Consider the following 27137-nt stretch of genomic DNA (forward strand, 5'->3'; position numbering starts at 1 on the left):
AGTACATTTCTGATCTGTCTGGCTTCTGGAACTTTCAGCAAAATTGGAGAAGAATCACAGTCCTAAAACATTTCCTTTAAACAGATGGCCTTTGTCACTTTTGTGTCAGAGATGCCCTAGCTGAGCGAGTATTAAGGCTACATACATTAGGGTCATTGTAAAGGTATTAACATATTATAAGCTTTTAATGCTAAACCCCTATGAGACGCTTTTAAGAATGAATGAATATATTCTTGACAGTTCTGTGGGGATTTAGTTAAGCTCTGTGGCTATGACACTGCCTTTTCTCCTGTTCACTGTTTGCAGCTGTGCAGTGCATGTCTGTGAAAGGCCTGGGGTCTCAGGTTCGCAGTCCCCAGGGCAGTCCCCATGAGCTTCCAGTGTACAAGAATTGGTAGACAACAGTGGGTCAGCCAGTTACAGCTGCCTTTTCCCCCTGCAGCAGGTATGGCACGGACAGGCCCCGCTCCCGCAGCCCCATAAGCCGCTCACTGTCACCTCGATCCCACACGCCCAGCTTCACTTCCGGCAGTTCACCCCACAGCCCTCTGGGGACCAGCAGGACCGACTGGGGAAATGGGAGAGAGGCTTGGGATCAGTCCCCCTATTCTCGACGGGAAGAGGAAAGAGATAGCAGAGAATGGCGAGAGAATGGGGATGAGAAGAGGGACAGGACTGACACGTGGGTACACGAGAGGAAACATTATTCCCGACAACTGGACAAGTTTGATTTGGATGAAAGGCTTGAAGGAGGCAGAGGACACCGAGAAAAATACTTAAGGACTGGTTCCCCTGGGTCCCTTCACCCTTTATCTGGCTACAAGAACAGGGAAGAGGACTATTACCGAAAATCCTCTAAGTCAAAATCTGACAAGTTTCAGAGGCAGCTGCAGGATTTACCTGGGAGATCTAAGAGAAAGGAAGAGGCAAAGTTAAGGGAACGCAGGCATTCTTACAGCGAGGATACTGCCAGGGAAGAGGCAGCTGAACAGAAGCACAGCAAAGTATCTGAAGGCTCCAGGCAAAAACAAAGTGATAAGAATAAAGTGAAGAAAGCTGAAAAAGACCAAGAAGATGCTACTGCTGAAGGCAGTGATGTGAAGGAAACCAAACCTCCTGAGGACGAGGTAAATAAAAGTGTATGTAAGAAGTGTAAGAAGTGTAAATGCTGAACTAATATATTTTCTGAAATATCTTAGAGCATTTGTTGTGGGCGTGATGCTGGCAACATGAAATGTTTTTACATGACAAAATCAGAGAATGTAGTCACAGAAGAGGTCTTGGGAAGTCATCTCGTCTGTGTTTTTGCCCAGACCATGCAGATCTATTACACTGTTGTGGTGTTGGGTACATGGACATTCTAATTCTGTGTCTAGCACAGAACCTTTGGGTAACAAGTGAAGGGGTGGGGACAGACAGCTGAAAACAAAACCAAGTGACAGTCTGCTATTTGCATGCAGGTTTTGTGGGAAGGAGCAACTGTACTCTTGCTAACTCTGTGCAGAATGCCCCATAACTGCTCTTTCTGCATCCATCACCACCTTCCACTGCCAGTGAGGAGGACTGACTTATCTAGGAATTAAGTGATACTTTACAGAAGTGCACAGTATTTATACAGGGAAGTGGTTGCTATACTATTAAAATGGGGAATGAACTTTTAATGAGGAACATTTCTTTCTGGATAACTCAACAGAGCAATTGTTTCTTTAATCATGTGTCCCTACCCTCAGCTGTGGCAGGGATAATTCCCTTCAGTGTACTGGCAGGAATCTCTTCCCATGGCAAGAACCACTGAATCAGCTCACCTATAAAATTATGGGATCTCAGGAGAGATACTTCCAGTCATAAAGTGGCAATGTTTGTGGGTTTGATTCTCCACTGGGAAAAAGTAGGAGGGGGAACACATCAAGATGCCTCATTTGCTCAGTCCCAGTACAGCCCATACTCATATCCCCACCCCTCAGGGCTCTGGTTACTGGCTCTTGGCCACCTTTCCTCCCCTGGTGTCCCCCAGGGATATGCTGCTGCCATCCACCCCCAGGGCTGTTGGCACGGGAGGCTGGAGAGCTGTTTGGCTGACCAGGGCTCCATCGCTTGCTTGTGCCTTTGTGCTGCCGGGGCCACTGTTGGCTGTTTCCAGTTGACCTTGCATTCATTTTTCTCATGTGGGGCCAAGTTGGTGGAATCTCCTAGATTTGTATCTTGCTAGTCTGTAACCAGCAGCAGCACTACCTCATGCCATAGATATGTGTGTTTGTACCACCTTTTATCATCTTTCTCCTTTGGCTGGTTTTTCACTATGATGTATGGTTCCTTGGGAGGAGATGTCAGAGAGAAATGTCAGACAGCATCCTAAATCACACTCCTCTGCATGTTTTCCAAGTTATTTTACAGTGGCTTTGCTAAAGACATACCTCTCCAGGGACTATTGCTAATAATTTATCTTAAAAGGAAGAAATAGTTTTGTATGTCTTAAGCTCAGTTTTGCTTTGTCCCTCTTTTACTAAATACCAGGTAGTACTGTGGTTTTGTTCTTCCAAAGTATGAACTGTGCAAGCAATTCCGTTTTCAACTGATCCTATGTCAATAAACAAAACATTCGAGGTCTTCTGCAGAGTTTTAACACTGCTGCTCTCCTTACCACATCTGAGCCAACATGACAAATGTGGGTAGAGAACAGAGGAGTGGAGACTGGAAATTTTAATGAATTGACGTTCTCCCCCACCTGTCTTTTAGCCAATTAGGTGATATAAATTACACCGCTAATTTTGTTTAAAATTCTTTTTCTTAATTCTTATTTGTGCAGCTCTGCTAATGGAATTTTTTGTTGAGTCTTTTCCCACAGCCTAGTTGACTTGCATAAACTTTAGAAATAAAGAATGTGACCTTGTGAGTGACTTTGCTTGTCTACACCCAGAATAGAAACATACTAGAGCACCACTGTGTGTTGCTATACATGTATATGTATTTATTTTAGCTTGAAAAAGAGCAGCAAGTTCCAGAGAAGAGCTCACCTTCAGATAATAAACACGGAAAAGAATCCGGAGAGATTCTGGAAAACACAAGGAAAGAGAAGGTTGGTGCCACATTGTTGGTGTAGCTTCTTTGAGAAAATGATTGAAACCCCAGGTTTGGTAGCATGCTCTCCCAAATGAAATATTAACCCCTCGTGAAAAAACACATAAAGGGGTTGGAGAAGGAGGTTGTCTAAATTAACTTGTCTTATTTTGACCTCTGCTTTAAGGGACAGCTTTTCCTGAACCCTCCAGAACTCTTTTTTTAGTTACTCTTTGCCCATGTACATTGCTTCACATACATAGCACTTGGCAGTGGCAGCTGTAAGGAATGTATGCCCAAGTGAACTGGGTAACTTTGCAAACCGTGCCCAAAAATAGGAGATGCGGTCAGTTAGTGGAGAAAGAGGGGAGTATGATGGATACTTTTTAGAACATTGGCCTTATGAACTATAGATAGTAGTCTCCTGATTATTTCTGGTTTTAATTAAATAATGCCTTTACAGCAACCCTACTGCTGCGTTGCAATCGGGGAGAGCAATGTCCCTGGAATTCCTCCAGCTTCATATCTGTAGGGTCATGGGTTGATGGTCAGATATGGAAGATACTGATATCTGTTGCTGCAGAAAACTGATCTCCTGGCAAGAGCAGTGCCAACTCACAGAGTTTTCATGCTGTTTTAGGATTCTAGGAGGGGAAGTGTGGGAATGGCCAAACAGGAGGAGAATACAGATTATTAATAGATTATGTGTACACCAGGAGTCTGAGAGTTGAAATCTAAGCTTCAAGTGTGTCTTAAAAGTAAGATATACCTTTTAATTCTAAGACTTCTAAAGTCCAGGATTAGTGCCTGAGTCCTATAAGTCTGTAACTGCATGTATGAGGTATTTCAGAATATGTACCTTGGAGTATAACTGTAAACCTGCTTTTTCCTAAGGTTTAGACCAGTGGCTACCAGCACAGTCCCTGGCAGAGGGATCTTGCTGGTGGAAGGAAATGACTGCAGAAGGAAGCCATGTCTTCTCAGTCACCGTATGAATTTAAAGGACCTAGTCCAGCAAAGGGAAAGCCACAGTGGCCCAAATGGGGTTCTGTATATTTTCATTGCACTGAGATGGAGGTAGCGGAAGGGGAGAGGTTCATTTCCTTGGGCATCACATAGTAGCACCTGTTGCATAACAAAGTGTAACACATTGTGCCTTGCTCTAATGCTTACAGAAAAGCAAGAAGCAGGGGACTGGAGACACTGTAATCCCCAAGGCAGTTACAGAATCTTCACAAAGGGAATTTTATGTAAAATTCAATAGAGATTTCTTGTCCTTGTGCATAAGGTCTAAAATCACAACACCAAGGCATATCACTGTTTGAAACTAAAACACAAGAGGAATTGGCTATGTCAAGGTTCTTCCTGGTTTCAAGGCCCACTTTTTAACAGTGATGATCTATGATCACCAATCTCTCAAATGTTTTACATCTTTGTGACAGGACCGAGACTGGGAGAGTGGAAGTGAAATAGAAGGTGAGACCTGGTATCCTGCTAACATGGAGGAATTAGTGACAGTAGATGAAGTGGGAGAAGATGATTTAATTATGGAGCCTGATATAACTGAGCTTGAAGAAATAGTCCCACTTGATCGGAAAAATAAAGCTGCTTCCGAAATGTGTCCCTGTATGTCAACTGTGTTAGAACTGAAAAATGATCACAGCCCCTTAACCAGGAGTGAAGACAAATTTGCCCATAAAGCTTTAGAAACAAACTTCAAAACAGCAAAGGGCAGTGCAGCTTCTAGTGGCTGTCAGGAAGATGATGAGGACGATGATAATGATGATGCTGTAACTGAAGCATCAAGCCTAAATCTGGACCCTGAAGACAAGCCAGAAGAATTGAAAGAAGACCAATCTGCTAAGGAGTCTGATTGCCAGCAGAAGGAAGGAAAAATTGATAAGAGCTCTGACACTTGTTTAGAGCCTGAAGATCGCCATATACCTTCTGTTCATCTGAAAGAAGAGATTCTCCAGCTCCCTGATACATTTATAGATGATTACAAACAGATGGGATCACAAGGAGCTGAGAGCAGAGAAGTAACGGAAACGCTCATTAAAAATGCTAGTGAAGAAACAAGACATGGAAGCCAAGAGTGTCCAGAGGCCAAGGGTAACTACTGCTTTTTTTTCCCTTTAGCCTGCAGAGAGCCTTGCATGTTTTCTCTGAGGGCAGACTGAAATTTATTGCTAACGAGAATAAGTGTTGTTAATAGTATCAAGGCTTGTCCTTGGAGCAGCTCAGTAAAAGAACCCCAGTGCCTTTGGCCAAACTAAACCATTAGAGCCTCTTAGATGAATAGTGTAAAGGAAATATGATAAGCAGCTTGCAAGCTTTCTGAAAGGCATAAGCTGCTATAATTGTCATGTCAAGGTTCACATGAGTTTAGCTGAAGTCTTTCAGTGCCTTGCTAAATTTATTTTGAATTGTCAATGAAATGAGTGACAGTCTCTGAAGGTCAGCAGAAAAGTATCTGTAATGTCTGGCTGGCTCCTGGACAAGGTGGGTATTCTTACACACTGTACTGAAACATTAGTAACATGGAGATCATGCATAGATTGTTAATTCTCAGTCCCTGTTCATGCAAATACATGCTTTGTGTCAGGACTTGCCTCATCATGTCCTGTTATCTACTGCATGCTGCCTTTAACGTAACTGATAGGATGTGCTATGAGAGGTCAATAAATGTAATCATATTAATATTTTAGCTGTCAGGAAAAAAGGTATCTTGAGGGTCTGAAAGTCTGTTCAGTTTCTTGTCAAATGATCCTTGAGCAAATGGGCTGTGCATAATGAGATGAAGTGAAAAACAACATTGAGTATGTTGGTCAGAAATGCTCTTTTTTAATTGCTGCCAGAGCCTATGTGATGGGTAAGGGGTTGTGAATGGAAGATTTTTGAGGGTGCAATGCTGGAAACATTTCATGTGAGCATCTCATTAGGAGCTAACTTCTTCCTTCAGGACAGCTTTGAAACTCTTGTTACATGTTGTTAACCTGATTGGCCTGAATACACCTTGCCAGGCTTTGCATATTTGGAGATAACATTGCCATGGGACTGGGCATGGCAAAGTTGGCTCTCCTGTGCTTCCCGGGCAGCCAGCTGATGAAAGAGTTGGGTGTCTCAAGAGCGTATTTACTAGTGTTTCCAGCATCTCAACTTCCAGCTTGTCAGCAGGGAGCCTGGAAGCTCCAGGGCCTCTCATGCTTCCCAGGTTTCTGACATGGACTTGTTATCTGGGATCTGCAGTCTAAGGCTCTAGGCCCTTGGCAAATGCAGCTGCCAGCTCAGAAGCACAGAAGTCAACTTAAATGGGATTTAAGTTGCTGCAAATGCCCTGGGTGTCTTAAGAAAAGCTTACCAGCTTAATGGGGTTCTCTGGTTCTCTGCTGCAGTATTGGAATCCTGGGGTAGGTTTAAAGTTAATTTGAAAGCTGACCAGTTAGGATTTTATATTATTTTCTTTTAAATCATACAATAGACATATTTAAAACAGTGAAGAAAAATTCATCCTCATAGCCAAAAACTGCAGATCTTTGAACTACAGACTTGAAAGACAGGAAGGGTTTGGTTTGGGCAAAATACGTTTGTTTTATAAGAAAGTATATCTCTTATCTAGGTGAAATTTGCAATGCAATAGAAATTTTGTCCGGATAAGTGAGCTAGTTCTTTGATGTAAGGACTGAAGAAGAGGAATCAGACCAGTTTACCTGTAATTCTGTAGCTCTATGATAGCAAATTTCTCTATTTTTAAAGAAAAGTAATTCATATGATTGAAATCATGGGAAGGGAGAGCATCTGTTCTTTTGACTGGCTATATCTGCCTCAGCAAATCAATCCAGTGTTTTCCACACCTTGAATCTCCTGCTGTGTCCATTAATGTCAGTCAGCAGGGACCAACCATCCCATCCCTACTATTCAGAAACCAAAATCTTTTAGTGGCTGGGAGCCATAAAGCAGGAACTGTCCCTTGGAGAGGTGAGGATGGGAGAAGAGTGTCTCCAGGAAGAGGATGCTGCAGCCATCCTATAAAAGACAAGTTTGGGGAGTTGTTCTCATCAGGTCCTGCTGCCCCCACCATCTCAGCAGCCCCTGTGTCAGCCCAGCTGCACCACTGCTCATGCAGTGACATATGTGGTTACAAAGCTGCAGTCAGGCCGTGCTTCTGCCAGAGGTGTGTAATGTTATAGCTCTATTTAGAGATTAAAATACAAAAAGATCATCCAAACATAACATTAAATTAGAAATAGAAAAATGGTCTACTGGGAGAAATTGGAGTGACTGCACACACAGCTGTTAGAGTTGTACTAAACAGGCCTCTGATTTGAATGGAAAAGCACTTTTTTCCCCAGATTTTACTTCATTTATAGATCCACCCAGAAAGTGTCCCAAGAAGTTTACAAACGTCTCTTTAATAAACTGTTTTCATTCAATACATTTATTCATTTGTTAAGCAAATTCTAGGTACTTGGAAATGAGATCTCTGGAATACCCGGAGGTAGAGTCTAAACAAAAGCCCTCTGCACCAGGCTGGGAACAAGAGGACGTCTTCACCGAGCTCAGCATTCCCCTGGGTACGTTGGGCCGCCCCCTGCAATACCCAGGGCTCACAACAAGATGTCACTTTAAGGCTACTTGCTATATTTATTTTTCAGAACAGATGTGAGGCGAGAAGGAATAGGGTATATGACAGATGGGTAGCTGTTGAAAGAAACAGGCTTTTGATTATAGATTATTGCTAATTCATTCCAAATGAATGGCAAAAGGCAGCTGATGAGATGAAATAAGTTCCCTTGGACTATATATGAAATACATATGAAAAAATACTTAGCAATTTAAAAGTCTTTGACATAAAAGTGTAAGCAAAAATATTGGCTTTACTGTGTAAATACTGATTATGAGCAAAACGCCTGGAAGAAGTACATCCTCAAAAGCAATCTGTATAACTTAAACATGAATTTACTGCTAAAAAGTATTATTGCTTTTCTAGCCCTTGAGGTTGCAGAGTGAAGTTTCCAGTCAATATTATGAGAAGGTAGATTTTAAAGTATGTTTATCTAAGAGAGAAGAGAAAATGCGTGTTTTCAATGCACAGGATTTTAAAGTACGGATCAATATTGCAAAAATAGGGAAATCAGAGAAGTGAATCCAGGAAGCAAATCTACTGTGGGAGGGGTAGGGTTTCAACTGACATTTTAAGGTAATTCAGAATTTCTCAACAGGTGTGGAATTTGTGGTGCCTAGAACCGGATTTTACTGCAAGCTCTGTGGACTCTTCTACACAAACGAAGAGACAGCAAAGACAAGTCACTGCAGGAGTACTGTTCACTACAAAAATCTCCAGGTAAAAACACACCTGAAGCTACCTAACAACAAGCTCATGGGGTGGATTTTGTGTAAGGTAGATGATGCAATAAAAAATTAGTTTTTATTCTGTGGACAGAATCCAGATGAAGTGAAATTCAGATAAACAAACTTTTCAGTAGTTCCAAACATTAGCATGCTGATTTCTCACTCCCAGATCCTAGAAATCAACTTCTTGATCGTAGGTAAAACGAGGCCAGATGGTAATTTGATCTTCTCATCTACATTTGGTCCTTGTCACTAGCACAGCATGCAACTCAGATCTTAAATTCCCTGTTCCAGAGGGTCCCAGATGTTTCTGCCACTGGGAGTAACCCCAGCAGCAGCCTTTAGTACATCTTAATGTTGGGAGCATTAAACATGGCACTTGTCTGATAATGTAGCCAGACCCATTTCTGTGTTAGTGTAGCTTTCTCAGCGTGTTTCAGCTCACAGCTCTCTGTGACACACGGGCTCTGTGAGGCATTTCCTGTGACCCACTGAAATCCCCTCCCTGTGTGCAGAGCAGCGCAACGGCTCAGCCACGCAGAGCACCCCTGCTGAGTAATTTCCATGAGGATATGCAGGAACATGTCAGTACTTGTTGCTCCATAAGAATATAACAAAAACACATCAGCAGTTGATAATAGCACATGGAGAACACATGTGCCTGCAGTTCAATCAAAGACCTGCCTTTGTTGTTTTTCAGATGCACCATCAATAGAATCAGTCACAACAGCCTGAGCATTACCTGCCCCATGCTCAGGGCTCCTCAGAGGAGTTGGCCTTGGCTCCCACCCCAGTCCCTGCCCGTGAGCAGCGTGTGTACACTGCACACACACTTGTGTTGGCATTCTCATACTCTTAGCAAAAGTCATGGCAGAGCAAAGCAGAGCTGTTCCTTCTTTCTCTGTTCCTTCTCTCTGCCCACAGTAAATGCAGTAATTCTGCTTCTGTTCAAGTAATAGCTCTCTTTCCTTAGCTGGCTAGTAGGCATTGACTTTTCTAGTAACACTCACAGTCAAATAATTTCTCTGGGAGAATTTTTTTCTTGGCTTTCCTGAAGTTCCATAGCTGTAACCATACAAAGGCCTCTGGCTTCCGAAGGTTTTCTACAGAGCAGCAATGCTTGCTCATAATGGATCTTCCAAGTGCAAGCTTGAAAAACAAGTGCCCAGTTTCAATGCCTTTTTTTGCTTCATACAAAAAATCCAGAAGGATTCACCAGAGGTGGCACCACTCAGTGCAGGCCATGTATCCCATGCAAGTCTGTCACTAAGAAGCTCATATTAAAGAAAGATTGCAGCTCCTGCCCTTGCCCCTGGAAATTGGTTCCATGGGAAGAAGTCAGTTATATTTTTACCTCATTTTCTAAGTTATTTTGTTAAAGTCATAAGAAAAAAGGCCCAACTAAAACTTAGTATGAAATAATCTCTTTTTCTCTCTCTTAAGAGATTTCCCATGAGTACTGTGGTAGATATCTAACACTGGATCGAGATAAAAGAACAAAGACTATAAAAGCTGTTAAAATTAAATCTGTCAAATGCAGTAATAAAAACAGGCTGTTCTGTCGAGCCATACCTCTTATCTTACTAAATACAGGAAGTAAATGTCTCATCCAACTTTTGCCTGCTCAAATGGAAACTTAGCAAATTTCAAATCATTGTTCTGTGTTGCTAGAACACTTTTAGTCACCATAATGCTCATTTATGCATTCTGCAAGAAATATAAGTCTTCTGTGATGATGCAAGTTAACGAGTGTATCCACCAATAAAGGAACTAGGGATTCTGACTATAGTGGAGCTACGGGAGTGCTGCTGCAAGCTGTGTTCCTGTTCTCTGCCTGAATGCCAAATGCCATCATCTAGTGACAACAGCAGTGTCCCAAATTGTGTCATGGCTTTAAGTCTTTTATAGCTGATTTGCTACTTGTTGTCTCTCATGTGACCTCCTTGAGCCACATCCAAAATAGATGTTCGTGTGTTCAGTGTTTGGATTTGAATGCAAAACTAAACAATTTGTTTGCCAATTTTCTTCCAAAAGCCTTGTCTTGAAGTAAAATAGTCAACTTCATCTAAGTATGATGCCCCTTGAATAACATCAATCACTGATAAAAAAATCAACTGTTTCTTTGTCAGCCTTGCAGACTTTCTGTCATTTTTAATTCTCGTCCTCATAACAAGTTATTTTCCCAGGTGATATTTGTATTTACAGATCCACTGCAATTCCCAAGTCCAAAAAAATCCACTATTTTTGCCAACCCTTCCTCCACTACCACAGAAAGCTCTCACCATTCATCTGGTGAAAGCTGCCTTGGAAATTCAGTGCAGTATTTCATCTTGTTTTCCACTGGCTTTATGCAGTATTTGTCAAAACTTGTATTTAAATTTAAAAAACCACACATCTTTTGCTTGACGGCCATTTTGCTATAAACTAATCTGAATCTGCAAACTTCAAAATGGTGTTTGTGATACTCATGATAGCTGACAATATCAACTAAAGGTAGTAGATAAAACTGAGTCTTATTTTGGTTGGTGCTCATTAAAAGCCCCAAAAGCCTGGGTTATCTGATCCAGGGACAAATGTTAGTGATTTATTGCAGTCCATGGTGTACGGAACATGTCTCCCAGCCTTTATGGACCCTGTATCTCTGTGTACTACTGTAACATTTACTCTGGCTTTTTGCCACATGGAATTTTGCACCCAGAGATCAAGACTGAGAGTTGTGTAATTTCCACAGCCAAATCTCTCTATTCAGAGTAACAAGGGTGCAGTTGTCACTTTGTCACGGGTATGTCCATTCATTGCCATTGCTGAGTCCCTTTCAGATGAACCTCTTATATTCAAAACTTGTATTTACGTGAGAGAATGTGGCAATTCTAACACAGCTCTTAGTATTTTTATATCCATTTATCATTTAATCTCTTCCCCATGGATACCAAAAAGTAAACTGTATTCTGGGGAAATCCTGCAAGTAGATGAAATTTTGCGGTGATGTGAAAGGGTCTTTTCAAAATAAATCAGAATGAGCAAATAGCTAGAAAAGGAGTTTTATGATACTAACAATGTGCAGGTCAGTTATTTTTGAGTGGGATGTATGTGAGCTGTGTAAGTCATTAATAGGAATACCTCTACGTTATTATGTGTAAATGTCCCATGTGTCTGCACTAGCTGCTGCTGAAGAAGCTTCTTTCCATCCATTGCTATGTCTGCTGACCTTGAATAAATAGTTTGAGCACTATTTTCACAGCCACACCCGTGGGTCACCATTCATCCATTTTGTGTGCAGCTCTGCCAACTAAGAACACTGCCAAAAGACTGAAAGCCTCACTGGCCATGTCTGTTCTTTTAAATCTCACTGAGTACCTAAAGCAGCAAGAGGCTTTATCTTAGAGAAACACAGTAAATGTAAATACTCTAGCCAAACTGCTAAATTGTATTAATTATTACTGAGAGTGACTATTCCCTTAAAACAAAATGTTCTTGTACAAAAGGTGTCTCTCTGAACTAGGCATGCTGAAAATGTAATATATAAACTTTAAATCATGACTCTGAAATCATGTCTATGTTTAACACACCAGTACTTTCCTAGCAGAATTCAGTTGACTCAGTGGAGTTAGTTCCTGCCTGATAGCACAGGGGAGTAGAGAAAAGGTGAGGTCTAGTTACACAGACTGATGGGGAGTAGAGTCCTCCTGCTTCTGTCACCAGTTCCCCCTGTGGCAAACAGTAAACCACTGAACTTCTGAGGCTCTGCATGTATTCAGGTAGTTTGCCTGACACAGCCATGTTTTCTGGCTTGAGTTTTCACCAAAATGGGGCTTCTATGTGCTTTCTTTCCTTTTGAGATGCTGGAAGAGATAGAGCTCTGAACAGGCATAAAGAATCCCACGTTGAATATTTTCAGTTTTGGTAACAATGCTTTGGTTTATTTTTTTTATGTGATTGCAGAAGTATCTATCCCAGCTTGCAGAAGAAAGCCTGAAAGTGAAGGAAGAAGGCAGCCCTCTGCCTCAGGATGACACTGGCATTGTTCCTCACTTTGCAAAGAAAAAACTGTGATGTAGATGAACTGGAAGAGCTGTAATGAGTGAATGCTGATACTTTTTTTTTTTTTTTCTTAATTTCTATGATATAACTGTCAATTTGCACTGTACAGAGGAGGGGAAATAAAGAGCATGTTCCATGCATCTATGCCCAGAGTGCCATTAAAAACCAAAATGCCTGAAACTGTTTCCCACGGTGAAGCAATGCTGGCATATCTGTTAGAAGTGGAGCAATTCTTTCTCACACTCTGCGTGCTGGGAGTGGTTTCCTAGATTAAATCAGAATTCTCAGGGATTCTTAAAGTTTTAGTTCTGATGTAACACGTCAGGTCAGGTGGAGTACTTAGAAGCACTCAGCATCCTCCAGTGGACGCTGGAAGGAAAGGAGATGTGACTATAAATAGGCTTTAATGTTGCTTAAAATATCTTCAGCCATTTCACTCATTGCCCCAGTGAGAAGTAGGATTTGCATAGGATATCTAAAACCATTGTGCTAAAACTAGTCAGCAGATGGCATAATGTAAACCCCATCAGCACCCACCTCCATGTCTTAGAGCTTGGTGAAATGACAAAATGTTTGTGTTGTCAAGCACTGACTGTTCACTGCCGGTGTTGTGCGAATTCCGAGGGAGCCACAGTCTGTCCCAGGGACCTCACAGCCTGAAGCCAGCACGGCAAGGGCAGTTCAAACGCACGTGCTGACAGCCAGCCTGCTCTGGTTTCAGCATTTTCCATGGTGTGGCCAGGGTGTTCTCCAGGGACCGTTGGGTTTGAAACTCTTCTTTTTGAAAATTCTAGAGGGTGCCAACTTTGAGTCTTACAGACTTGAAACTCTCATGAGAGGCTTTTTAAAGTGCCACATGTTTGGACCATGTCTCTTTCAGACATTTTATTCAAGATCCTTGCTTTTGGGGTCTTTTTGTTTTCTTTAAAGCTTGCTTTTCCTCAGCTTGGCAATGTTGAATTTTCCTGGTTTTTATGGCATGACGCCAGACTTCTAATCTTGTTTTTGTATTTTATTTCCCTGAATTTTTTAAGGTGAATACAACAACTGATGGCTCATGGAGTGCTGCACAGAGAACACAGGATGCACCAGCAGCTCTGGCATTATTATGAGCTATTGTTTCTGCACAGTTGTTCCTTAGTATTTTGCAAAGTCCCTCTGAAATGCACTGTACAAGTTTCTGGTTCATTTTGATAGGGCTTTGTGTACTAAAGTGAATGTGCATGCAAACCATTGCCAGGATTGATCCCAGAGTTTATAAAATGTCTCGTGCAATCTGGGCAGATGGGGATTTGCAGGCATTTCCATTCTTTGCCTGACTCTAATATTCATCACAGTATGTTCTGTAAAAATTGCTGGTACTGGATGTCCTGTTTAGATGTTGTGCAGAGGAAATAGTTTCCCAGAAGGTTCTAGCTATCGTTAAGAATGACAGGGATGTTGCACAATATTGCAAAGTGGCTAAATTGCCAAAACTGTTTCCACCAAAGTATTTGTTCCATAATGTATTGTGCCAGCAGCTGTGGTCATTCGCTGAAGTACCCTGAAGCCAAGCAGTGTCTCAGAGGTGCCTGAAGCCCTATTCCATTTCATGGCCTGTGCTTTCCACTCATTTTTACCAGAGGTAGGTTCAGATTTCATATTTGGAATTCCTGCTTGCTGCAAGTTGAGGGATTCTTTGCATCCCAGATTCAGACAGAGCCTACCAAAACACAAGGGGAAATGAAAAATATTACAGCCTGAATCCACCTTTGTCCAGGCTTGAAGTATGTTAAGACTTGTGTCCATCTGTTATTAAAACAGCTAGTTTTGTTTTGTGGCTTTTTTTTTTGTTGGTGTTGGGTTTTTTTTCCCCTATGGAGACGGAAAAAAACACCAATATTGCAAACCAGGTATTTTTCCTTCAAGGGTTGGGTTTTCCTTTGACTGTTTGTTTTTCACATTGCAGTGAAACTTGAGCACAGGGCTATTAGGACAAGAGCTTGTATTGCAGGCTATAAGATGATGAAAATGGCAGTAAAGATTGTGCAATTGTCTTCTAAAGTGCAGCTCTCAAGCTGGTGATGTATCATCTGAATATGAAGTTCCCTTCATGCCCTTCAGCAGAAACTGAATGCAAGGGAAGGAAATCACTACAAATGCAAGCATCAAATCTTTGAAGCTAACCCTGCTATCAAACTGGGTCTCTCACCAGCCTAATGGGAGCTTGTTAGACCATGTGGTTAAGCTTAATTGGATGTGAGACATAGCTGACTGTATATCAAAGTCATATGCCTCCAGCAACTTTATCCCCAGGTAACCTCAAATGAGAAAAGTATCACAGTTATTACTCTTTATTTGTATTGCAGCAGAAGCTACAGGTCCACTGCCTTTATTATAGGCAAGGCACAAATCCACAACAAAGACTTTCCCAGGCCAAAGAGCTTTAAATCACACTTTCTGAAAGCAGACAACAGGTGGATACAGGCAGGCAGGGAAAGCAGCAGGTAACCATGAGATTTTGACTGGCAGCAGAAGAATAATTAAAATGAGTGTTTACCCAGGGGCTTATTTTTGGATTTATGGGAGATGATTCAAACTACTTTACCCCTCCTCTGGTTCTGAACCAGGTTCACTCCCATTATTCACAGGTTGCATTTAACCTCGTTTTTTTTCCTGGACAGTTGCATTAGGAATGCAAAATCCCCTCTTGATACAGTGGGTTTTGGTATCCTTCAGCCCCCAGCCATTTAAGTTTCAGTCTCAGAGCTGGAGACTTGACCGAGGCTCAGCAGGAAATATCCTGGCTCCAGATATCTTGTTTGGGTCACAGCTACAGGCCCTTGCTTGCCACTGAGAAAGGAGGCTCTAGATGGCATCTCTGCCTTGTGCAGTTTCCTCTTCTGGAGGGAGATGACTCAGGTGAGTGATGCAGGTGCAGAGCCCAACCCCACAGACGTGATCAGAGCCAGACATTTGTAGAGGTGGTTTGGACACCCCATCCCTTTGGGCCCTGCCCTGACAAAACAGCAATCTGCAAAATCCTGGGAACAGCCAAATGGGCACTTCCCCTTCTGAGGAGGTCCTTTTCTCCCCTAAAGCTCAACACTTGAAAGCAATCCCAAGTCTCAAGTAGCTCCTAATGATGCCCATGATCACTTTTCAGCTCGATGCACTTTGAGAACTCAAGATAATCTCTTTCCCTCTCCAACAGGCCATTATGCAATGCTGACAGGCACTCAACTTCTCTCTACTACCTATTCTGCTGAGGAAGAATTCTGCTGTAGGCAGCCCTTTACCTTCCTCAGCTTATGTAAAAATGTGTTGTTTCTCTTGGTTTATTATATTTAAAATCTTGAATTTTTTTAGTTGGCATAATTCATCATCACTATAATCCACGCTGTTTATATATATATATATATATATATATATATATATAGCACAAAGCAGGCTCAGGTCTAGCCAAACAAATATTGATATTTAAAAAGGAGCTTCCTTAATATATCAAAACTATTTCAATACATCTCAACCAAAGATTGCACTTTTAAAATAGGGACTATGTTTTTCATCTCTGTGAAATCTGTATTCATCTCAAATAGTCTTTAATGGCAATCTGCAACCTACTTTCTTTGAAGAAAAAAATGAAAGAATTAAACGTTTTCCACATTAGATCAGACAAAGTTTCACATTGGCTTTAACACTAAATTAGTGTTAGGCTGGTTATATTCAGGGGTTTTTTGTACTCTCTAAGGATTAAGGCTGTGATTAGTTGAATTATACTTGAACTGGACCAGATGTACTATTTATTGAGCTTATATAATCTTGTTAATTTAAGTTTTGGTTTGTAAACAGTTGAAATTTGTTAGTACTTGTTTAATTATGTAGGAACTGTCACCAGTATTAACTGATCTGTGTAACTGATTGCAAAGTGTTTCAATTTGTGTTTCTTAAGAAGAAAGACTTTAATAAAGAGAATTATAAAGCATATACGTTGGTGGGCAATTGTCCCAGAAACAACATGCTTCTAGCTTCCCAGGGGATCTATTAAAAATCAAAATGAATAAAAGATAGTTTAAGGAGTAAAAATGAAGCAGGGGGACAAAAGGTTTGTTTTTTAAATACAATTTCTACAAGTTTTGGTTCATGGTTCTTGCTAGGAAGCTCCCGCTGTACAGATTGTGAGTGATTGCCATCAGCTGGTGGTGAGCACATCTCAGCAGTTCACTCTGTAATTATTATTAATTGTTATTACCCACTCCTGTCCCTCTAGATATGTCCTCACTTCCCGTTTTCTTTTTATTTTCAAATGAACTGGGCAAGCTGTCTGTTCCCAATGGCTTTTTGCTGTCTCCATCTAGGTTGTCTTCTCAGCCTTCTGAAAGCACCACATAAAATCTTCCCCAGCCAGGCACTTTCTCCACATCATCTCAACCTAAGTCTCTTAAGTTTGCCCAATTGCTCTGTTTCCCTTGTGCCCTCCCTCTGCCTTTCCTGATTTTTTTCTTTCCAGCAGTGTCTTCCCCAGTGCCACCCCAGCTATACAAGGACCTTTCCCACTCTGGCCTTCTCCCTGGCTCACCACCACTGCCACCAAGCGGAGCTCCTGGGAGGAAATACTCAGCCTCGGCCAGGGTGACGTAAAAACATTCTTGTACTAAATATTTAAAGAATGCAATGAGGACAAAAGCTGAGGGGGGAATTTACCACCAGATTTGATGAATTCATTCCGTGGAAAACATCGGGAGGAAAATTGAGACAAGGCAATGTGTGGTCCATGTGCAATGCAGGGCATGGGGCACTATCAAAGCATGAGCTACACCTCCCACCCCCCTCTCTGGGAGGGAAATGGGTCCTGTCTGCCCCACTGAATGGCTGGGAAAATGGGCAGAAAGGCTGGCAGTCAGCTTTCTGATTCTGCAGCTTGTTAAATCAGTGTCTTTTAAGTAACTGTTTTGCAGGTGAGGCACACATGTCATGTATTTTAAGCACAAATAGTTTCAGTTCTTCTGTCCTGGATGTATTGAAACCTTTGTTCGTGTGATACCATCTCATTGGAGCTATGAATCTCTCGCTCTAGAAATCAGGCAAATGACATCATATATCCATAACAGAAAAACAAAACAAAAAAAATCCAAACTGTGGTGTTCAAACACAATGTTTCAAGTCCAGGTTTTGTCATGCTTAATATTCTTGGTGGAAAAGGGAACTCAGGTCTGGAAAATTCACAGGTGAACAAAACACCAGCTTGGCCTTTTGACACAAGGCTGTGACTGACCTCACTTGGACAGCCAGGCTGTAAAACTCTGCCCCACAGAGCCAACCAGGTCAAGGCTTCTGAAACGGGAAACAGGAGCCTTCTGTGGGAAGCTGACCAGGAGGGAGGACAGGGGTGTGCAGGGAGCTGGGGATGGTGCTGCCTGCTTTGGGACAGGCTGCTGTGGAGCTTGGCTGGGGGACACTGCCCTGGCACATCAGCTGGGCTGACAGGCGCTGTGTGGAGCAGCCTCCCCCCTCCTGCTTTTTCAGCGCCCTGGGACTCTGCCGTGTTTGTGCAGGTGGCAGCAGAGAACAGGTTTGCCTTGGCTTATTTTCCTACATCCGACTCTACCAGTCTCCACTTACCTGTGTCAATAGGTCAAGCTCTCCTCATGTGCTTCGCTCACCTGATGCAGTGCTGCAATGAGGCCATGGGAGCATGTGGTATGTATTTGTGGAGGGAAAGTTCCCCTGGTTGGGGACAAGAGAGGGACTCAACTAGAGACAGGGATTCTCCCCAAAACATCTTAGTCAACTGGGTAATGCAGCAGTGAAACACAAAATAAATACCCACAAAAGCTTTCAATGCCCTGAACTTGTGTCAGGGGAAGTTCAGGCTGGATATTAGGAAAAGGTTCTTCATCCAGAGGGTGGTTGGGCTCCGGAACAGGCTCCCCAGGGAAGTGGTCACAGCACCAAGAGTTCAAGAAGCATTTAGACAGCACATGGTGTGAATTTTGTGGTTGTCCAGCAGCTGGACTTGATGATCCTTGTGGATCCCTTCCAACTCAGAACACTCTGTGATTCTGTGATTCTCGTTGCAGGGCCTGAGCCAGTGTTACTGACCTGGTGGTCAGGAATCCTTCCCAGCTCTCCTACCATGTCCCACCTCCCCTTTCCTTGCCCTCAGCAGAGTTATGGTGCATTATAGCCTGGCAATCTGGCCCCAATCTTTATGGAATAGGCTTGTACTAACCTGACATATTCATGGCACCATGGGAACCTGACTTCCCAGATGCAGAAGTGAAAGAAGCAGAGGTAGTTTCCGTTTATTCCTTCCTACCTGTCCCCTTTTACTGCCAGCATGAGGGTCAGTAGAGCCCTGGTGGGTGTCATGGGGGCATGGGAGCAGGCAAGGGAGAAGTGGGGCCACCAGAATCCATCTTCCACACTGTGAAGATGGTTTTCTTAGGGCTGATCTGCACACAGTTGCATCAGCCATCTGCAGGGTGAGATTTCTAATCAGATACCCAAAGCCAGCAGCTCTCCCAGTTCACATCAGGCCTGTTCTGGTTAAAGGGCTGCCTGTCAGGAGCAGCACTCAGCTACCTGAACTAGCTTCCTTTAAAGTGAAATAGGAGCATACATCAATTTTTAATTAACTGGATCATCTGAATGAGTGGGCACCTCCAAAAGCTTTTTGTGAATGAGAAAGCTGCATAGGGCATGCTGAATTCAGCCTATTAAATGTTTAAATAATTGCAAGGCAGACTCTTGGACACTATTCCTCAAGGGAACACAGTAAGTATCAGCAGCACAGCCCTGGGTCAGGAGGCAGCTTTCTCAGCCTAATTTCTTCCCTGTGCCTTAGAAACAAAGGCTCTTGTTTAAAAGCTGTCCTCCCCTTGTTCGTGAGCCTTGTTTGAGGACACGCATATTAGTACCACCTTCCTTAAACACTGTCTTGCTGTCTATAGAGAACACAGGAAGCCTGTTTTGTTTGTGGGTTTCTTCTCTGGCTGGGCTGCTTTTGCATTGCAGCTGGTTTATCTTCGGCAGATAGCAACGTGATCTTGGCAGCAAACTTTCACCTTGAGCTCAGGGGGTGTAGCCACACTGTGTTTTGCACACCTGTGGTGGAGAACTAGGAAAATTTTGCCTGTTTGTGTCACTGCTGAGGTGTAACAATCAGTTTCACAGCAGTACTATTAGTGCATTGTAGAGGTCCTGGCTCCCAAGGCGTGGGCACATTGGAGGGTGGGTGTGTGTGTGCATGTGTGTGCATGAGCAAGGCTCGAGCTGCCTTGCATGGACTTTAGCATTGAGCAGCTGGCAATCGGACGTACTTCACCATTACAATCACAAGTAAAGTTGTTTTGGTGTGCCCAAGTTGAGTTTCTAACCTCCTTATCTACCCTGTTCACTGTTACTTCCCACAACACTGTCTGTAGGTGGAAGCTGTGGTGATGAGCTTGCCTAGACATGGCTGCACCAAGACATTCATAGGGACTGGTGCTGGTGCTCCCCAAGATGCCCTTGCCACCATATGCAGGATCTCTGGAAAAAAGGTAGACCTCAAACAGGTATGCTCAATAGCAGAGCGAGAAGAAAGAACACTGAGACCAACAGCAAGAGCAGCCCAGGTCTGTCCTGATGCTAATGGGGATCAGCACCACTCCAGCTGAGCAATTCCAGTGCCTGATTCAAATTGGGAAAGATTAACTCAGGCAGGCAGGATATGCTAGATGTTAGTCTTCCAAGATATCAGCAAGTCACCCAGGATGCTGTAAACGATCCCAGAAACCTTCTCTTTCATTTTCACTCACAAATTAGCCCGGGGGTGGGGGACCCCTGAGGAAGGGAGACAAGGGGTATTTTAGTGAGACAGGGTAGGGATTTGCCATTGGATATTCCCCTCCCGTGCCAGGCATAGAAGGCAGCCCAGCTGCCACAGGGGCACAGAGACCTGGCAGTGCCTTGTGTGACTGATGCCAGGCTGTGTAAGAAATAGATCCAAGACGTCTGAAATAAATGGGTACAACTGTGTTCATGGGTATTTCCCACCAGCAGGCTGATATCCCTGTGACTGCATGTTCACAGGCTGTGAGTTACATGCTCCTCTGCTTTTCTCTTCCTGCAGAGGCAGGTGCTGATTCACGAGCTGCTGCTGTAGTTCAGCCATCAGCACATCTCTTCCCAAACCCCTCCCATGGGGTCTGATCTCAAAACCAGCAGTTGGAGTCTGGTTGAATTGAAAACTACTTGAGCACTTAGGCAAGTTAAAAACCTGTTTGAAACAGCAGCAGATGCAAGCAGTGTGAGGAAGCACTGCATTCTGCCAGCCTGGTGAAAGGAGAAAAAAACTGAAGAAACCCCTCAGAAATACTGTTGGGGTATATTCCTTCCAGGAGCTGCTCCATCTCTCTGCACTTGGGGCATGTTCACACCATAGCAAGGAATGGCATGAGATCACTTTCATTAATCACTTCTTGTCAGCCAGGCAATGTGGGAAGCAAATTCTGTTTGCTGAAAGCACCATGCAGGTGGTCTGAGTGGATGTGGCTCAGCAGGAGCAGCGAGGTGTGAGCAGGGAGTTGGGGTGGGTCAGCTGGTACCCAAACTAGAGCCACTGTGGTGTCTTCATTGCTTGTCATTGTGAATGAGCCTGAAGATGTAGACAGGATAAAGCAGAGTGAAGCTTATGAGGGTTTTGAAGCTCTCATTTTCTCTTATTTGGTCCTGGAGGCTTTCAGCAAAGACCACCCACTGAAACAAAGAAGAATCACTTTCCTAAAATGCATGGGACCAAGCCATGCCTTCAACCTCTTTCAGTGCCCTTCTGTGATCTTGTGGAACCTTTGAATTCCTCTTTACCTACAAAAGGTTTGCTACAGTGCAAAATGAGTTCCCAGAGCAGAAAGATACTCCTTTTCCAAGGGGATATGGGTTGTTGAGGCTTCAGGTAATGCTTCAAGGTGAGTTGTCATACATGTCTAAAATAACCTTTTCCCATCACTTTCCTCATGTCAGCACTTCCAGAGCTCCAGTGCATTGTGGCTGCTGTTGTTATGTAACGATTTATGAATGGCTGCAAAGTTCAAAGGCATATTGGCAACCCCAAGTCCCAAAAAGCCAGGAGTCAGCCCAAGCACTGCCCCATTTCCCAAGACAAAGTTGTTTGCCAACTATTTATTTTCCTGACTTTTTTTTTTATTAGCCCACAAACTTTAGGATCTCTTTATTCACCTCCCAGGTTTTTTGAGCTTTTAGGTTGCACTAGTTTAATGGTTTCAATTCTTTCATCCACAAAACCTTGAGGGCTAGGGCCATACTTTGTTTATAAATGAAAGTTAAAATTCCCTTGTTTCAAGGAGCTGGGATTTTAGGATATAATCCCCAAAGCATCTAAGTTGTGATAAAATCACAGGAGTTGCCAGCAGTGCACAGAGTCTCCTCTGTTTGGAAGAGGAGGTACTGGACTGCAATGAGCTGCAGGTATCACTAGCTACTGTCATTTTAGTGAGTCAAATAAAAATAATACTGTGGTTAAACATGAGCTCTGCAGGCCTAACTAAAGAAGATAACCTCATCTTTTTCTATCTGCAGTGCTTCACAAAAGCCCTGCCTCTGTAATCCTCTGGATTAATGTTCACACTCAAGCACTCTGCCCCAGAAGCCTCTGCATCCCTGACAGAGTGCATTTAAAAGGATAAAGGCTCTCTGGGATGCAGAGGAGGCTGGTGCCAGCCAGGCATCTCCTGGGACACGTGGCTGTGGCTGCTTCCAAACCAGGAGCATTTCAACCCAAGTAATCCTCCTTTCTTCCCTCTCATTGCTCTTGACTGTTGCTTTAATTTCAGTGTCGTGCAGCCTTTCACGTAGCCCCCCTCAGCCTGAATCAGATCCCTATTGTCTGTGTTGTCAACACAGCTGTTTAAATCCCTTCCCCCAAATACCCCTGCTTTCCAGAAAGCTCCTGCCTGCAAGGCCCAGGAGCTGTTCTGAGTTTGCAGCTTTCTGTCAGGTCCTGGGCTGAGCTCAGATTCCTGTTTGGACCAGCATGAGGTCAAAACAGAAACAAACTCAGGAAAACGCTGCACTTGAGCAAAGCTTGATGCTCCCTGGCTGCCTGCTGGAGGCTGCTGCAGCCTGAGACTGTCAGGCAATGCAGAGTGAAGTGAATGATTAGCATTATTAAAAATGCTTTGCAATTATACAGCACCTTTTCATCTAAAGATTTCAAAGCTTCGTAGCACTCACACAAAGTTACTTATTATCCCTGGCATTTAGCAGAGTCAGGAAATGCAGGAAAGCAGCTAAGTGACTTGCCTTAGGTCATACAGTAAGTCGGCGTCAGAGGTGGGAACCCAGCCCCAAAGTGCTGACTCTGTGGTTCATGCCCCAGAGAGAAGACACACCCCACCTTCCCCTGCAGTGAGAGTGCCAGGCCGGCTCCTTGGGGTGGGCAGAGATGGGGGAAAGCACTCAGCCCACCTGGAGTGGCAGCACAGCCTGGGCAGTGCCCTGGAGACACCTGGCTGGGAGCAGCACCCACTGTTCCCAAGCTGTGCTCCGTTCCCCAGGAGCCCTGTGCACATGACTGAGGGGCTGTCGTGGGATCTCTTGTGCCTGAGGCTGCAGTCCAGCTTGCCTTGGCATGGTGTGGGGTGAGGTGGGTGAGTGCAGCCTGTGATCTGGAGGGCAAGGTATGGTGCCCCTGGGCTGAGCACGGCCACTGCAGCCCCATCTTCTGCACGAGCCCTCCAGCCCACTGGCCATACACATATGGGAAGACCATGAGGACCTTCCTCAACAGGGGACGAATCAACCTTGGCACCCAGGGGGGCACTACTGAGGACCAGAGGTGGTTTTCCCTGTATCAACACTGCAGCCAGGCTGCTGCTCTCCTATTAGCTCTGGCTATGGTAAAGGTGCAGCAGCACTGGTTCCCTCCAGACCAGGTGGTCCAAGCCTGCCAAGGAGGCTGGATACACATTCAGACACCTGCCAGGACATCAGGAGATGTTATGCTCTTTGGCCGCCTCAGCAGGCTGGGCTGTGGGAAGCCAAACCTTTGTGCCTTGCAGCAACATAGCTGAAAATGTCAAATCCTTGTATGCTGACACTTCTCTGGCTTCAGTCCAGTGGTGGGACTTAGGGACAGTGTCCTGTTTTCTGGGAGGAAAGCCAGAAGGAGGGAGAGGAGAGGTGGAGAAAAAAGCAGATGTAAAATGGGGTGAAGAGAAGCACGTAGACATTTAGACCTCAATGGTCAGGAGAAGGCCTTGGCTGAGGCTCTTGGCCCCGATGAAGTAAAACATCTTGTTAGTGTTTATCACAAAAGGTGACTGGCACAGTTGTATTTATAAGGTAGAAAAAAATTGGAAAAAGACCAACTAATCTACTTCTGCTCCACCACTGAGCTACTTATTTTTACCCCAGAACTATCACGAAAATCCACTTTGGTCAAATTTTTTCTTGGAGTCTTGAGATGCTTGAGGTTTTTAGGCATAAACAGTATCCTGTTCAAAATATTATATCTCTTGTATGAAGGCAGGTGTGACTGATACAGCTTCAGACTTCCAAGGGGTGTATTTAAATAAATAACAGGAACTAATCCATATAGCCAGATTTCCTTAGGAGCTTGGGGATTTACATGTCTAAATGTCACTGTGATGAGACTCCAGGACAGGGGATAAAATTCTAGTTAACTTCACTGCAGATAAAACCCAGGCAAGGGGAAAAGCTTGAAGACAGACGCTGCAGTTGAATGAATTTATACCTCAGAAATGATACTTAGAATGAAGAGTCATTACAAGGAATCATTCTAAAAAGCAAAAGAACCAATTGGGTATAAAAGCTATGTCTCAAAAGTGAGTCGGAGTTTTGCCTTTTAAAGGACATTAATAAAAAATGGGAAAATGTTTTTTCTTGTTGCATATGGCTGAAGAAAACAGGCAGAAGAACAGATTATAGGGGATAGAGGCTAATATGTGTTGGGCATGGGCAAAACCTGAACTCATACTTTGCTTTAACTTTTGCTGAGGATGTTAATCATGTGGTTGCAGATGTGAGGGATAATAGGATGGGGGTATGGAAATGTTTGTGGACCGGATAGAAGCAAATCTCAGGGCTGCTTCCTGCGCTGAAGGCAGAGGAACGGGCTAATCCACATGCCAGAGCTCTGGAAGAACTGGCCCGATGTCTTTAAGAGGTCCCTCAGTCAGGGACAGGAGCACAGCAAACCTGTACGGAAGAAGTGAACTGATTTGGGCAAGAAGAGGCATGAAGGTTTCAGCTTAACAGTATGTGGACAGATTCAGAAAAAAATGGTGAAGGAAAGGCTAGCAAAAGAGAGGGAGGTAAATGGCATGAGATGAAATGGGTTTATCAAACCCATTTATCTTCCTTGGGTAAGGCAAGCTGCAAGCCATTTGCTTAGTGAAGGAAATGGGGTGAATCTCACCTCTCTGGACTTACACTGCACATTTCATATGAGGTCATGTGGAAAGTTCTTAAGAAAAGGGAGAGGTGATTTTGCACAAGGTATAACCCCCTAAAGACCTGGTATAAGAGCAGCGGGGCTGTCAGGCTGGAGGGCAGTTACCAGGGGAGTGTTAAACATCACTCTGCAGATCTGGCAAAGTGCTTTTGTAAATGAGCTTGGCACTAATGTTACTGGAGAACTGGTAAAATTGCTGATGACAGAAAATGTGAAGCAACCTCAGGACAAAAGAAGCTTGAGATATTATACAGAGAAAGGTAGATAGCAGAAAGTGGTGGTCATAGGCATAAATGACCAAAGCCTTTCCTACAAGCTCCCTGGCAGCTCACGCTTTGATCACCAAGTAGCTGACTTGCCAGTAGTGGAAATAGGAAGTGAGAAATGCAATCCTGGGAGGCACCAGGAGAGGTGCAGCCCAGGCTGCACTGAAGGCTGGGGTGAGCTTGAGGAGAGGCTATCTCACTTCATTTTGCAAAGCAAATACTCAGAGCATGAGGCTTTCTCTGCATAAATACTCTCAGGAAGGGAAGAAAGAAGAGCTGATGGTGCTAAGGGCCAGTGCTGGTACAGAATAAATGATCAAAAGGAGGCATCAGACATTTTGATTAGAAGATCGTTACCAACCATTTGACAGTGTGGTTCTGGAATGGCCTCCCCACTGCAGTCGTGCATGCAAAATATTGAATCACTTTGAGGATGGAACTTGGCAAGGTCACGATAAGGATTGTATCACATGGTGCCGTTGATAGGAGACCTGATAGCACAGAAGTTCCTGCCAGTCCTAAGCACAAAGGTAAATGTTCTGCAACCCTCTGTCCATATAAATATAGAGCATGTGATTATATACACACAAAAAGCAGGCACGTGATTTATTAATCATAGGACCTCAGCTTGTCAAATAATAATTACAAGGCAATAACACACCTTGTTTTAATAAATGGCTCTCTAAGATTTTCTCCCACAGTAAACCAGTAAAAAGGGGCAATTATTCTGAGGTAGAGGTGGCATTTTGTGTTTCTGGTTGTTAGCTTTTAAATGAACTCACAGTCTGGAACTCTTAAATCAAATACTCCCATTTTTCCGAACATTTCACAAGTTCAGCCCTTTCCAGTAAAGCGTCTTTTCAGATGCGTGATTGCCCTTTGTTAAGGCAAGAATGAACAGATGACAACGGCAGCACGGAGGAGACATGCCTGGAACAGTTTTACAGAGCAAACCCGGTGCTGCCGCTGCCAGGAGGGTGTACTCAGAACCCTGAACAGGGGAGGCTTCTTGTGCAATGCGAGGGGCAAGTCCTGGAAAGCCACGATAGAGACAGGAAGGCAGTGGTTCGGAGATGTGTTTATGCAAAGCCATGGCAATGGGTGACACTTCAGTCTCCAAGCTCGGGCAAACGCAACGCGACCCCTCTCCACCTTGCAAGGGCGCCCGGCCCCGACAAGCGCTGCACTCGCAGGTCTGCAGCACAGCCCCGTTCCCAGCCAGCTCTCGGATGGAGCTGCACGAAGATGTTCAAAAGCAGCTCTCATTACTGAGCATTAAAAAAAGTGAAGACGTGTTTTAGTACCCTTTCAACCTGGAGCTGACGCTGCCTGATGAAGAAGAATGGGTTTGCTGTGCTTGCAGTTCATGTTATGAAGGCACCTTTGCCGAAGATGCAAAAATAAAAGTGGTCTGAAGGGAAAGAAAGCAGAAGGCCAAGAGACAGGCAACTGAACAGAGCAGATTGATTTAACAGATAGGATACATTTTTGCTGTCTGCATTATGTGTGGAAATTCTTATTCCAAGTGACACAGTAACAGACTAGACTGTAATCAAACAGCACTGCTGAGGTGTCAGGAGCACAGATGCTGCCTATCGAAAATATTTAAAACAGAAAGTAAAACTTTGAAAAATCCGCAGTGGGGAGCACAAGGGAAACGCTCGGTGATGTTTCTAACCCAAGGCAACTTCTCTCTGCTTTTCACTGCTCTCTCTGGTGCGGGAGGTCGGAAGCCCTGCGTGAGTCACCCCAGCGACAGCTGAGACCGAGCTCGGTGAGAAGCAAAGGCCGGCAGCAGCCTGGCCAGGGCAGCGCGGAGACACGCGGTGTCTATTGTGCACCAGGCATCGGACGGGGGGAAGGGCTGCTCCACGCGTTTTGGGGAACTCCAGCCAATGGATTCCTCCCCTGGGTGTTACGGGAGGGCTTGGCCAGCATGTGAGAAAGGGAGGGGAGAGTTTGAA

At 43.9% G+C, this 27137-nt stretch overlaps 1 protein-coding gene across 6 annotated transcripts in view; it reads left to right on the top strand.

Moving 5' to 3' along the window:
• RBM20 (RNA binding motif protein 20) overlaps positions 1 to 15826 on the top strand; it is a 102767-nt gene extending 86941 nt beyond the window's left edge. For 4 of the 6 annotated variants that reach the window (XM_069020000.1, XM_069020004.1, XM_069020003.1 and 1 more), the window contains exons 9-14: positions 443 to 1127; positions 2978 to 3076; positions 4500 to 5169; positions 7512 to 7631; positions 8280 to 8401; positions 12352 to 15826. In XM_069020000.1, the coding sequence (XP_068876101.1) occupies positions 443 to 1127; positions 2978 to 3076; positions 4500 to 5169; positions 7512 to 7631; positions 8280 to 8401; positions 12352 to 12462 (1807 nt within the window). In that variant the 3' untranslated portion in view covers positions 12463 to 15826. The remainder of the gene's footprint in view (positions 1 to 442; positions 1128 to 2977; positions 3077 to 4499; positions 5170 to 7511; positions 7632 to 8279; positions 8402 to 12351) is intronic. The other 2 variants (XM_069020001.1, XM_069020002.1) reach the window with 2 other exon arrangements.
• Positions 15827 to 27137: the final 11311 nt, after the last annotated feature.

Source organism: Aphelocoma coerulescens, chromosome 6 (genome assembly GCF_041296385.1).
Source record: "Aphelocoma coerulescens isolate FSJ_1873_10779 chromosome 6, UR_Acoe_1.0, whole genome shotgun sequence".
NCBI classification, from domain to species: Eukaryota; Metazoa; Chordata; class Aves; order Passeriformes; family Corvidae; genus Aphelocoma; species Aphelocoma coerulescens.